This window comes from Pleurodeles waltl, chromosome 2_2, assembly GCF_031143425.1.
Source record: "Pleurodeles waltl isolate 20211129_DDA chromosome 2_2, aPleWal1.hap1.20221129, whole genome shotgun sequence".
Lineage (NCBI taxonomy): Eukaryota > Metazoa > Chordata > Amphibia > Caudata > Salamandridae > Pleurodeles > Pleurodeles waltl.
The window spans coordinates 880,130,233-880,144,667 of record NC_090439.1 but is presented as its reverse complement, the minus strand read 5'-3'; the positions used below and the strand labels follow the sequence as shown (position 1 = coordinate 880,144,667).

The window sequence follows — 14,435 nt, the reverse complement described above, 5'->3', positions numbered from 1 at the left end:
GTTGCCGGCGAGTAGAAGGAATAGTCCCTCAATGTAGGGTGCGCGCTCCTCCACACATCCACCAGACCACACTCATGAAGCCACTGCCTCCCAGAATCCGACAAGGATCCAGTCTGACCATACCGTTGACCTGAATGATCCAGGTCCCTATCCATCACCAAATTAAAATCACCCCCCAGCAATACAGCACCATCAGGTGACTGTAGGATCGGAGTCAGAGACTGTCTCAAGAAGGCTTCCTGTTGGGAGTTGGGTGCATAAAGGGAAGCGATTGTGAGAGTAAAACCCCCCAATCGGATTCGCAAGGCCAAGAGCCTCTCCGGGACCTCACGGAATTTGGATATGAATTCCCCCGGGAAAGTGCATGATAAGAGTATCGCCACCCCTGCATGCTTTGATGCCAGGGATGACCAAAACTGTCTGGGAAACCACTTGGTTCGCATACGGGAGGTATCTTTAAGGACAAGGTGCCTCTCTTGCAGAAGACATACATGACTCCCGGATCCCTCTAAAGCTGAGAGGATGGCTAGCCTTTTAGTAGGGTTGTTTAGCCCCCTAACATTTAAACTTATACATTTGATGGTCATAGCTTATACTGAAGAGAGCAAGCAGGGGAGACAAAAGCACAGGTTAGGACTACCACCCACAGTATTATCTAGCACACCTAGTGCAAACAGGCCTGAGGATGTCTTCTCAGAAGACCAACATCGCAGGGAAACCAATAACAAGAAAACCAAAAGCACAACAGGTGCATATGACACAAAAGCCCTTGATCGTCCATCCTCGCGAGGTAAAATCTCCACGGGGCAGTATACTCCGCCATATCCGTAACCTGATCCATTGCCCCCGCCACCCTGACCCTCTGCAACAATCAACATATTATTACGACTGTGGCCTGCAGTGATACCGGGCGCCCCCGGCTGCCCAAACTAGGCCGACGTGCCAGCCGCCACGCTGTTCAAAGCGGCTCCTCTCTCTGATCTCCGCTCCAAGGCCGTCGGGCGTTGCAACTTCCTTTTCTTCTCTTTTCTCTGCCACCGATGAGCCGCCCCCTCACTCGCCTCCCGGCCTGTGTCCTCAAGGCCCAGGACGCGGCCAGCCTCCGTAACAGATTTCACCTACCGAAGCTGATCCTCCCAACGGAAAACCAGGTGAAACGGATGGCCCCAATAGTAGGACGCATTGTGTGCCCTAAGGTGATCTGTGATCGGCCTAAACTCTCTCCGCCTCTGCAAAGTCCGCACAGATAAATCCTGAAAGAGCTGAAGTTCATGCCCACGAAAGAGGACAGACTGGAGATTGCGGGCCTGCTGTAGAATCTTTTCTTTGAGGACAAAATTATGGAGACAGGCTAAAATGTCAGGGGGGCGGGCTCCAGGACCCCCAGCACGCCCAGCTCGATCCACACGGTCCAAGACCACCTCCTGTGTCTGTTCTGTGCCAAGCAGGGTGCGAAACAAATCCACCAAACAAATCCACCACGTAGCCCTGGATGTCTCCTTTCTCCGCACCCACCAGGGCCCCTCGTATACGAATATTTTGTCTCCTCGAGCGCTTTTCCAAGTCCTCAGCCGCCATATGAAAAAGCTCCTGTTGCTCTCTGAGGCGAACTACCTCCTGTTGCAGGCCCGCGACCTCTTCGCCGCGAAGGATCTCACTGTCCTCTAGCTGCGATACATATTCACCCAAGGAAGTAACCTCTCCTCGTATTTCCTTCACCTCCCGTGAGATGTCCCTACGCAGCTCTTGGCTATCGCCTCGGAGCGACTCAGGTCAAAAAGCCCTTCGTCACGGAAGAGCTCTCATCTGGCTCTGTCTCAACTCGACTTTCTAAGGCCCTCGTCTCGGGAAAGTCCTCCATCATAGACCCAGGTGCAGAGCGCGCCCCTACCAACAAATCCCTCACTGAGCGCTCACGTTTGGCCTTCAATGTCGCCATGGCGTGCCGGCCTGACCTCACCAGCTCAGCACCGTGAGTCCTCCAGAATCGCTTTTTCCAGGCCGGTCAGCGTGCACCGCTCTTTCCGGAACCGCGCCAAGGCCCAGCTCCCAGCCGCCACCACGAACAGTGATCCGCTCCACTCGCAGAGCTTCAGGCGAGGCCAGTCCAAGATCCAAGCACCGAGGTGTGCCCCCCGGAAGCCAGGTAACCGGATCCCCTCTGTCCACCAGGGCCCTGCGCCCCACCGACCTCGCTCCAAATCACCAGGGCAAGGAAGCTCCGCCAGTCGCCACCGCTTCAAGATGGCACCCAGAAGCACCTCTTACTCTTCAGGCACCTCCTCCACCAGGTGCTGGGCCCCGCAGCTCTCTCCAGTTGTCAGGGGGCCCCAGGAAGGCCCCTCAGCCCTCAATCCCCGGTGCCCCGGCCACAAGGGAAGGCCCATCCCGCGGCCCGTGCCGCACAGCGGCCGCACTCCAACTGCCGGGCCGCGCCCCGCTCCTCCCGCTGGAGCTGCACAACCCGGCTCCGACTGGTGTCGCCGCGCCAGGGACACCAGGAGGGAGCAGCACGATACGGGGAAAGCCTCCAGGCCTCCCCCAGACTGGCCACAAGTCGATTTTTGGGCCGAGGCGGCGGAGTGCAAAAAGGAACGTCCTAGCGCTCCGCCATCTTGACCACGCCCCCGTAAGTGTGATATTTAGCAAATGAGACATAGTAGGTCAAATGTTCTGGCAAGTCAGACAATTGCATCCTGCTGCAAACTACTTCAATGACAGAAAACTGACTATTTTGAAACTAAAGTTTGCACAGATGTGGAGAAGAATGTTCAATGGCAATTAAAGGGTCTTGCCGTCATGCCGAGCTGGAGAGCGTTTTGGGAGGCATACTTTAAAAAGAGAAGCAACTCTTCTTTCTATTGTAACCTGTAAGTCCTGCTTCTTCTGTTATCCACGTGTAAGTGATCACTAGGGAACAAATAAAACTATTCAGCTTCTACAAAAGAGGCAAAGATTACGGCCCAGCAAAATCAAGTATAGAAGCAGTGGAAAGGGGAGACACTGTACTCCTCTGAGAATATTTCTTGCTAGAAGACTGTGATTCAAAAGCATGTATGTTTTCAAAAGGGACACCAATAGCCTCCCAAAAGGATGTCTGCTCCAGGAATGGGCTTTTGATGCAATCGCATAACAGGTATTCTTTGTTATATGTGTACTGTGTGGGCACATGTGCTTTTCATGCACCCTGTGCCAGAATAGAACTTGCACACCTCGATACTATGAAGTAGTTTTGAGGACATGTATTCCAAACTAGACAGGCAAAAGCCATTTTATTTATGCTAAGAGTCGGCACTATTGCAATCATAAGGAGTATGATTCATGAGGTACAACTAGCTATTGGCCACTACTCCTACATACGTCTGAGCGTGAGTGTTTGGGTTCCCTGGTATTGACATAGATACCCTGATAAATGATTGGCTTGCATTGCATGCCAAACTGCCAGCTTGCCTGAAAATCGAAATCCTGTCTCAAGCCCAGATCATGAGGGTCGAAGTTCTACCAAAGGGTCAACCGGCATAACTTTCTCTTTCGGTAGCCAGTAGTGAGTGGTTGTGAGTAGATGTCTTCTTAAGATTCCCAGAGGGTGGATGGGTATTTTTGTCCAACTACTCCTGGTAAAATGGTTATCACAGAGCTGGTAAAACAGATGGGTGCTCATGGACTCCCAGATGAGTTTCAGATTAACAGTGGCCCGCTATTTCAAAGCAGAAAGTTGGTGTAATTTGAAAATTGCAACAATTCCACATCATATAGAGCCCACGAAACAGTGAGGTGGAAGTATACCTGTGGACCCCGAATAAGGCAGAGAGCACTGAACTATACACTAGGTCAAACAGTGAAATGGGTGGATAATAAGTTCCAGGGAGTTGCCAAACCACCCCATGCTCTTTAATTTTTACTCCTCAGTGTTTTTTGTATGAAAGGTGTAATTAATAATTTCTGCTACCTGCTCACATAATATGCTACTCATAGTAGGTGCAGAGCAAGTGCCAGAAAATAAATTAATATGTGAGCACCTAGAGAAGTTCAGCAGTGACCCAAGTTGGGTGATGGACATAACGTACTGGTGGTAAGCTCAGTATTCCGTTCAAGGCTGTTTCCTGGTCAAAAGGCATCCTTTAAAGTAGTACATCCAACGGGTGGACCTGTGTCACAGCCAGCTCTTAAAGATTACAGGTCATTGTCCTAACCCAATACCTTGGTCACGTTTCTGTACTGTACTTAACAGCTCACTCATATGGCTCTCTTGGAGATCCGATATATATACTGCTCTGAAACATCCTCAATAGGGCCAAAGACTACATACTTTGAGAAACCATCCTAGAGGGTACTGTGTTCCTGTTAAATGTTTGACAGTCTGTCTGTTTTTTTTAAAAGCATATTGTGCTCAAGCACATATTGTATCTCACATTTTACTAGTTCTTTAAGAAAAGAGCAAGCTTATTCTCTGCTCAGGGAAGGTACGCAATCATGTCTGTTTAGTTAATAAATCTGATCTAACTCTGCTTGGCAGCAAATGATGTGTGCGTGTGGTCTTTAACTGTGTTGCCTGACCAGCACAAGAGCCTAAATCTCCCATTCAGGCTCTAACCAGTTAAGGCTCCTCGTTATCTCAAGGAATCCACCTTTAGCTTCCTTTCCCACAGCTATACCCCACCTCGCAGCCTACGGAGGTTAAGCTATGGTCAGATGGCTAGTCAGTGTATTTGTGGGGAACAGTGCTGGAGCTACTCTTTCAGAGTTCACTGCTCACCTGCGCGTGGCTGCATAAGCTGAAAGAGAATTACACAATTAAATTGGGCCCAAAATATCAAGAATTTGTTAAAAAAAAATCAACGAAGGGACAGGTAAGTGTAAAGGGCTAAGGGTTAGCTTAATGAAGAAGATAACAAAAAATACAATATATTTTTTTTTAAAGCGGGGGAAAAGCGTATTCCTCTTAAACATTTATTTGAAAAAGTATACTTTAAAATGAAGGGATATGAGGGTTTCCTCATACTTAATACAACATGAGAAAATTATTTAAATAAAATAAAACTCTGAGGTTATTGACATTAAAGGAAAGCAAAGCCAATTAACATGTTAGGGTCCCAATATTCCTTAGCCCAACATTAACATTCCATTATTAATGTCAGTTTCTAACACCCCTAATGAAATGGCATGGAGACAAGTAGAGAGAGGGGTTTGAAACTGGAATGTCCCATGCATGGAGTTGCCATGTGACCTCGAGGGTGCGCTCCAAGCATTCCCTCATTAGAGGCAGAGGACTGCTGGCATCAAGTTTAGGTGTGAGGATCAGTGGCAGGTTACTGTGCTTTAAGGATCGGTAGCGTGACCAGATGTTTGGAGTGGATGCCTACTGGCCCGCTCATGTAAAATTCTGCTTCTCTGTGATTGCACAATCCCTTGCACAAACATAGAGATGGGTGCATGGGGTGTCTCTGTGTGTGTGTGTGTGTGTGTGTGTGTGTGAGTGAGAGTGACAGTGTCATAGTCATGAAGGCCCTTGGGATCCATTTTGGATGCCCCTGGTCTTGCACGAGGTGAAGACTGTGGTTACAGACTGTGTAGAAGTGTACTGCTCACTCTCCTGTAGCTGAAGTTTGAGACCTATACAGTGAAGTGAGAGGAGACAGGGTTCCTTTGTGTAATATGTGTCTTTTGGTTAGCAAGGAGCTGCTGATCAGTTTTCCTGAGCATTGTCATTTGGTGGATTGTAGGCGGTGAGAAATAGAACTGCAAACTCAGTTTTGAAAGGTCAGGCCTGCCATTTTGTCTTTCTATGATTACTCGTTCCATTGGGATGACAGCCAGGTGCAGAAACCTCACACCTCTTTATACCTCCCACTGTGAATGCTCCAGGATGTAGCGCGCATTGCAGTGAGCAGTATCAATCTACACAAAGGGTGTCTGAAGAACAGCCTGGGAAGGACCTTGAAAGAAGGACCTCTACAGACCAGCTCTGCAGTTTGAGATTGTGGACTCTTTTGTCTGTGACCCTAACTACCCCACTTGATTCCAGTTCTAAGTCCACTGCGACCTAGGAAGGGAGTGGTTTGCAATGAACGTGGAGGACTTCTGTTCAGCCAGAGCTGGTGTCTGCCTGACAGACCAACCTCCCAGATGTGAGGGGACATTACCTGAAGTCTGGATCTGTGACTGGAGAAGTTCTGTACTTGTCCTGAAACACCTAGAAGCCTTCCTACCTGCTAAAGGAGCCTGCCTACCCTGCAGGAGGAGAGGGCGTCCGGGCTCAGAAGAGGCAGACTGATGGCGACAGATCTGGGAAGAACCAGGTGCCAGAGGGCCCTCTATACTCTCATAACCATCCTAGGCAGGAATGGTGACTCTTTGACAATGTGATTGCCAAGGCTGGATTGTGGCTTTGATTGCGTGCTTCAAATGTCCCCTTACGGAATTACATTTGCTGAAACCATGACTGGCCAGTGCGATGCTGCAACTACCCAAGTGTAGATGGTCCGGTTGGGAGCTACTCATCTGCTTTATGTGGCCATAGATTGGGTTGCAGTGCCCAAAGCGAGGGCCCAAGGATCAACACTGGGAATGACTGACATTACAAAACTGCAATGTTCAGGTAACCACAAAGAAGCTGATCTGGGGTGCCACAGAACATGGTCCTGTGCCTGGATGAAGGAACTACACAAAAGTCTCCTGATGCTCTGTTGCAGTCTCAGTCTGAGGGTGCACCTTCCAAGCACTGGGCAGCCTGAAAGCGACCCTTAGAGGACTGACTCATTCCGTAAGTGAGTAAGAGCCTTGAGTCTGAGCTCAGTTGCACATTGGGGCTGATTGACCTGCACTTGTGGTATGCTCACACTACTGTTTGTTACCCTTAGAGAGAGAAGAAAACCCAGAAGTGGGTAAGACCACAAAGGGAGATTGGGGACAGATCGAGAGGGATGGGCGTCTGCCACCATGCCCAGAGCCACCAGCTTGTTTTTTTGTTTTTGTTTTTAAATAATTTTGTCATTTACTTTTTTATAGAAATAAACAGTGCAGTATAATAGGTACAGTGTGATACAGTTTCCTTATAAGCTGCATTGCAAACCAGCAAATCAACAAGTATTATTGTTTTCCAACAATGCAAGCCACTTGTGCGTGGACCACATAAAGAGAAACAGTAGGTGCAATAATCGAGGTGGCAAAGGAGCATTTCACTCTTATAATTGTTCATTGTAAACCTATTGGTCAGTGCATTATTAACGAATGTCAGTAGAGGAAACTATTCTGAACAAGAAACATAGTGTAAAAACAATAAGCAACATAGGAAACCGGAACAATGAGCAGTGACTGCACTCCAGTCAGGCGTGAGGATGGTACAACACAAGTGCCATGAACTCTGGGAGAGCCACCAGCTAATTGTGATTATTGTAGTGTGTTTATTATTGAGTGCAACAGTGTGAATATGGATCTTTCTTCTTACAAGGATAAGCACTTAGCTAGATATTCACTTTTATTAGACATTTTGAATGGTGAGCTCTGACTTCAGCACCCCACAATACCTCACTCAGAAGTCTGTGACTGCTCGCCTTTCCTACCTTGACTAAAGTGTGCAAAGGCTTGTACTTGGCCCAGTTTGCAGAGCCGTAGTAGGACAGGCTAGGCAAACTACCTCAGCTGCTGGAGCTGAGGCCCAGTAGCCCCTGCATGTCCCTTAGTCCCCTAAACAGGCTCTCATAGATGGTAACTAACAGGGATATGTATTTACAATCTGCTTTTTAGACATGTCGACTACACTCTTCCAATAAAGCAGTTCTGAAATCTATAGCAACTGTCTAGCTCTTGAAGCTCCTCTCCTAACATTCGTATCCTGTCAACAGCAGATCATTCTTCATAAAGTCTTATGACTGGTCATTAAACGATCCGTGGTCCCAATCGTTCGTCCCAATCTTTCATCAGTAGCCACCCTATAGTACGATATTGTGAGGTACATTTTAAAGCAAATGTAACAGTTCTTTGCGATTATATGTTGCAGTCTTTAAAAGTTAAAAAGTCTGGTTGTGAATGAAGGTAGAATGCTTATTTAAACATAATCAAGATGCATCATTTGAAATATTGGACATATATACCATTAATGTCTATATTCTGTACTTTTTCAGGATACATTCAGGATCCAAGAACATAAAGTCAACCTGGATGTTTATCTGCCAAATGGAAGAAGGATCAGAATTGATGTTCAGACATCGGACTCTGCCGAGCGAGTGCTGGAGGTAATAGGATGCACTTATTTTAATGTACTGGCTTTTCGATAAATCATGAACCCCACCCTGGACAGAGTACTCACCTGGTGTAGATATAATTAATATGCAGACAAGGCACAGGTTAGTTACATGCATGAGGAGACAGACCTACTGGAAGGCTATATTGTATATATTAATATGTAGCAGAAGGATGATACATTCTCCCATTAGTATGGTTGTGCAGCAGGTAGCAATGTTGTTGGTAATGCTATTTCAGGGCGATGGTGCAATGAATTGGGCATAGCCATTTTGGGATATCAAAACGCCAAGAATGATAGAGTGAAAAAGAGAGTGGCAAAGTATTATCTTAACGTGAAGTATATAATTTAAAAGAATAGGTTACATGAAATGTGTAGGGACTCTAACATTCTAAGTGAGGTTAAAGAGGTCCTGCATACTTATGTAGTTCACTTTCGTGGATTGAGTAACTCTTTTATTGGTGTAGTTGAAGTTGTCCATAAGGCACAGATTGTTGGCTTTCCCCTTCCAGATTTTGGTCAGAGAAAGCCAGAACTATTTGCAAACAGGATACAGTGTCCTTTGCTCCCATGCAGGTGAACTCTTCAAATGGCTAATATCGGAACTTCCTTTTCTTTTAATTCTTGAAAATTTTAACCAAAAGTTATATCATATGGAATACTACTGAAATATAAATAAAGCGATAGTAAGACAGACTAAAATACAAAACTCCCCACACATCCTGTGGTGGCCCAGCCCCCCTCACCCTTTTCCAAACGTGAAGTGTCTTTCAGGTTGAGTAAAAGTCAGCCTGACCGACACTCTTCATGTTCAGGTCAGGCAGCTTGCACTAAACACGCAGGCATATGGATGCCTGAACTCCACTTTGCCAGGCTGAAGATATCATAGTCCTATAGGCATGACCTCCCCAGCTTGATAGTGCGCTTGGACTCTCTCCCTCTCATGACAAGGGAGAGAGTCACTGATAGCCTTGGACCTGCACACTTCAGTTTTAAGCCCTGAGGTGCCAGGGCAGTGTGTCAATCAATGATTCTTGTCACAGAGTGGAGTGGGGTCAGCAGTTTCACTGACCGCATCCCACTCTGTGATGAGTAAGGGACTGCTGCCTCCTCATTGGCTGATCCTTAACCAAGTCAGCCAGTGAGAGGAGGTGGCAATCACAATTGTAAGGAATCAGATACTTCTCTCCACCACCTCAGAATACTGTTGCAGCCTGGTAATTTTTTTTTTTTTTTTTTTTTTTAATGGCTAAATGTATTAGCAATTTAATACTCTCTCTACGGACTGCCTGTCTCAGTGTAATGAAGGATAAGCAATTTGCTCCTGCCGGATGTCCGTATGTCTATACACTTGGACAAATGGACAATCTCCACGATTCTCTCCATATGCATAAGTATAAATATTCTCCACATAGGTCCCAACTGTAAAACACCAACTCACAGTCTGATCCTCCCACACACCACTGCGACCGACACAAGATTTTGCACCCAGACATCAGTCATACCTATAGGCATGAGCACCTGAACCCATAAGAAAAAAATATTGCATCCTGGTGAAAAGAATGTTCCATTGGTCGTTCTACAAAAGAACAAGATAGGTGTGCATGTGTGCCCAAAGAGAGAAGTATATGTACCACTATTGTTCAGGAATCGATTCCCAGCCCAGCAAAGTAGAATATGAGCCTGATAGGAAATGGATCACAGGGAGGCTCAACCAATACTATGACACGCTAAACACTCATTCTTGAATGGCTATTTTATCCATATTAGTTTTCAGTTTATAATAATAAGAAACCTAATATAATCATGTATTCGTTTAGAATTAAACATAGGATTCATAATTAAAACAAAAGAAAAAGAAACTTATGTATTGCTTAGATTCCAAAAATGAATCCATTTGAGCTTATGTGTTGAGTTTATATTCTCTCCAGAGAAGGACTGTGTGTAATGGTTTAATGCACGAATTTGTTGACCTAAGCCCCTCTGATTTGGCACTTTAAAGATAATTTCTGCAGACACTGAAACTTATCTTAGCCCTGTTTTCACTCAGGTCTTTCATAAAATATGTTCCTAGGTTTGGCTGATCTGTTGAAATCATCTAGTGCTAAGGAGGGTGAAAATAAGTAACCTCATCGCACAGACAGTGTCCAGGTAGCCCCCCTGGCTGCTCAATCAGAGGTAGACTTCCGTTTGCAATCTGAGGTTTTTGAGGCTTTGTCCAGTTAGGTAGTGATTTTATCAAATCAAAGCCATTTTACATGAGCTAGACGTCTTATCATTTTAATTTGCTGCACCCTGATATTGCAATTTCCTTGGTGTACCACAAAACATATATAATGCCATCAGTGTTTTGTTTTGCAAGAATTTTACAGGAACAGAACCTCAGGCTGTTTTCAAGGTGTTATGTCTGCTTGTGAATAATGATGCCAACGTTTTTAATGGGGGACAATAACTGCAAATGACATTGATATTTCTGCGAATATCTGGATTATGTGATATGATTTACATTTGTAGGTTGTACTCTAGGTAATTAAAGCATACTCGTATGATGTTAAACCACAAGACAAAGAAAGCAAACTCTTTTGACAAATTTAGTGTGCAAATGAGGACTAAATGACGCACCATAGAGGTGAAAATATCCGTGGCACTGTAATTAGTATTTTCTAAATTAAATCATTATTTAATATTTTGAACATAATTTATCGTTGTTTTAGGTTGTATCTCACAAATTGGAACTTCACAGAGAATTAACAGGATATTTCAGTTTATTCCTTATTCGAGACCCCAGCACTGGTAAGAGGATCAGTTTAATGTTATTAGTATTTTGTTGTCAGTTCGCTGAATATTTAAGGTCTATTCAGTTTCACGTGTGTGCAGATATATGCCTATTTAAGGCTGGGTCAGTATTGTCTTACTGTAGTATGGGATATCTGGATACTGGTAGGAAATGGATCATCTGGACCCAGGGTTTGCAGTGTGCTAGCGGGTGACGGCGTGCGTGGCTGCACAGTGTAGAGCAAGCTGCAACAAATTGTGTTTGAGAAGGGCATCGTCCTAACTGTTTTGCTCTTTTTATGAATTCCTCCTCCTTCATCACATGGCGGTGAGGATCTGATCGGGTTAATAAGAATACTGCATATTGAAAGTATTTTAAGGTTGAAATTCTTTGGTACTTATTATCGAAAAGGTAAATACATAAACATTTCATCTGTCCATCTGGATCTAAATCTAGAAGTATGAAGGAAATCACATTTACTTACTGGTGTGGGGCTTTTCTTTGTAGTCTAGTGGACTATGCATAGATAGGTATAAAACTCTATATTAGTTTTCATTGGGATGGAAGGGCTGTTAATATCTGGCGTTGTGACTTTGTCTGCTGTAATGAACTATATACTTGTAAGTGTGAATATTAAAGTTTGAAGTGTTGAAATAAATACCCATTTGCCTGTAGCTCTATCTTGGTTTGCAGCGGTTTCGCACTAGAAAGCTACAACGTATGCTGTGCAGTGTAGTGTCCAGACATAAAAATGTTTGTGTCATGGACCACAATCTCAGATACTCAGAAGAAAATCAAATCTGGTTTGATGTATATGAAAGACCCTGCTAACGACTAACTTTCTCACAGTGACCTAGCAAAACCTGGAAAAACAGAGAAAGCTGACAAGCAGTGAACGTTTCAAGTCTTTCTTCTCTTTCACCTGGCCTTAACTGCGCCTTCATAGTTTCAGCCCAAGACAAGTATCCATAAGCGTTTGGGAAAGAGCTTGAGGGCACACAGACCCGAATATGTGGCAGTTGTTGCTGGTGGTGAGCCCCAGCCAGTGCTTAATTTGTGCTTGATGTTTCCGGTGCCGAGCACCAGCACTTATTTTTGAGGGCCGGCACTCATTTTTCTGCCTCAGGCATTTACTGCGGGCAAAAGACACATATGGGAAAGAAGGAGGAAGAGAAAAATGAAAAGCGTCACAATGGGAGACAGCTGCAAGAGTGAGCAGAAGGGGCAGGGAGTGGCTTTAAATGGATTGAAGAGGCCAGAGATGGCTTCAAGACTACACTGCCTCAGTATTCTGTGTTTGCACATTTAATTGCGGCAGCTGCATGTTTAAGAGGAGGGCTTTTGGCACCTGCGCTTTATTTACAAATTAAGCACTGGCCCCAGCACTCATTTTTGGGAACTGGAACTTATTTTTCATTGTCGTACTTTAACCCAGGGCAAGAGAGAGACGGAAGACTAAGAAAGTAAAACATGGGAAACCGGTGGCAAATGAAGAAAGAAGGAATGAGAAAAAAACCTTCAGCAGGGAGATAGATAAATGCAGCCCTGGTTTTCTGCAACCTCTATATTTGGCAGCACAAGCAGGGGCTCCAAAGAAAAACTCGGGCCTGCTATTTTTTTAATTTTATTTATGTATCTAGCTATATGACCACATCTTCCTCTCCGTTCTTAGGAAAGACCAAGGTCGGAACATGTAGGCTGCACTGACCTCCCCCCCCCCCCCCCCCCCCCCAATGCAAATGGGCCACCCAGTTTCTCACCATCTGACACTATACATAACAAGCAAACGTCATATCACCAGCCAACGTTTTTTAATGCCCCCACCCACACACACTTTTTTTTTTTTTAACTCTCTTCTAGTCTTCACAAGGAACTGCGAACCTTAGAAGAAAGAGGAAGGGTGTGTGCTGAGTACCTCAGAATCTTCTTCTGTCCTGAAACCCACAGCACTTGCTATATGCTTGTGGGCTTCTGATTTGCTCACATTTTCTCCAGGAGGCTGACATTCAGCAGCCTGAAATAACTCTCACAACTGTTCCTTTCTCCTCAACACTCGTCCTCCTCTACACATTAGTTATACACGTAAAAGGGAAGACGATCAAGCAGTGCCTCAATCAGCATATTCTTCTCAACATTTTGGCACATTTGCAGTTTCACTGTGGTTTGCTTTGCCCTACCAACGTTGAAAGTTAAGGACCAAAAATGTAAAACGATCTCATACTCCCCAATGGTGTGTACACCAGTCGCTGAAGAAAATATGCTACTTTGGGTGCCACATAAATTAGACCTCATAATTGATAACGCGTCCGTATATGTTAATTTATACACATCAGGACTCGTTTTAGGCCGATGAATCTTTGGACCCAGTGGTGAGACACCATAAGACGAGATAACTGATCAATATATCAATTAATATGTCAATAACATTGTCAACAGTAAACACCAAAATATATCTTACTTTAGTCATTAATAAACATTCGGCGCAATCATGACCTTTCAGTCACGAATAACCACACCTTAATGGAGTTTTAGTGAATTTTATTTCCTATTGATTACAATCTAATAGCAAATGCATTAATCTCGAAACCAAGAAGCAAATAAACATAATCACAAGGAGACAACTATGATAAGCTTTCAATACGGCAAAGATCAGAAACATAAGATAATCATGCGAATAAGAACAGATCGCGATACATTATACCTCCTAAAGGTCTTAGTTCAGCATAGCACTACGTCAGTCAAGTTAGTTTCGTCAGTCGTAATGAATACCTCATCTATCCTCAAATTAGCATTAGCATGTTGGGCTTCATGCAAAACAATTTAGAACATTAATTTGGAAAATATCTAACTAAGGTCTCTAATCAAAACATACAGCAGTTGGTACCTAGAAAGAAAAGGCAAATAAATGTATTTCCATTAGCAATAATTGTAATTACCCTCCTCAGAATAGGTCAGCATGCAGGATCAGTCTTCGTCTTCAGGACATCAGTTAGATCACCATCGGTCTGTCTAAGTTAAAGGCAAGGGACACTCTCCTCATAAGGAGGAAAGTGTAATGGGGCAGTCTATGGGCAAGAATGGTTTTGTCTAAGTCTCAAATCACCAAATAGAGTGACAGAGTTTCTGGATGCAATCGATATCATTCCCTACCTAATGCCCTTTGTCTCCTGTGTCATGGGTTTTTATCCCTTTTTCGTAATACATTCCCCCAAAATTCTATTGGTCAGTCACTACACCCCACTATCGGTAACCTATCAAATTATACATTAAGTAATGCATTTGCCATTTCACGATATATCTCTGAATCCTAATTGGTCTTCATAATTGACGTTTTTCGTAGGTGGCACATCCGGGGTTACTTTATTTCCTTGGCACACGTCAGGTCAAAAGTTCTCTTCTCCACGCTTTATCGTCCTT

The 14,435-nt window shown here is 44.6% G+C and overlaps 1 protein-coding gene across 5 annotated transcripts in view; it reads left to right on the top strand.

Moving 5' to 3' along the window:
* The window catches only part of SNX31 (sorting nexin 31), a 254,818-nt gene that overhangs the window by 115,259 nt on the left and 125,124 nt on the right, over positions 1 to 14,435 (top strand). For all 5 annotated transcript variants that reach the window (XM_069220559.1, XM_069220562.1, XM_069220558.1 and 2 more), the window contains exons 5-6: positions 8,124 to 8,234; positions 10,957 to 11,035. In XM_069220559.1, the coding sequence (XP_069076660.1) occupies positions 8,124 to 8,234; positions 10,957 to 11,035 (190 nt within the window). The remainder of the gene's footprint in view (positions 1 to 8,123; positions 8,235 to 10,956; positions 11,036 to 14,435) is intronic.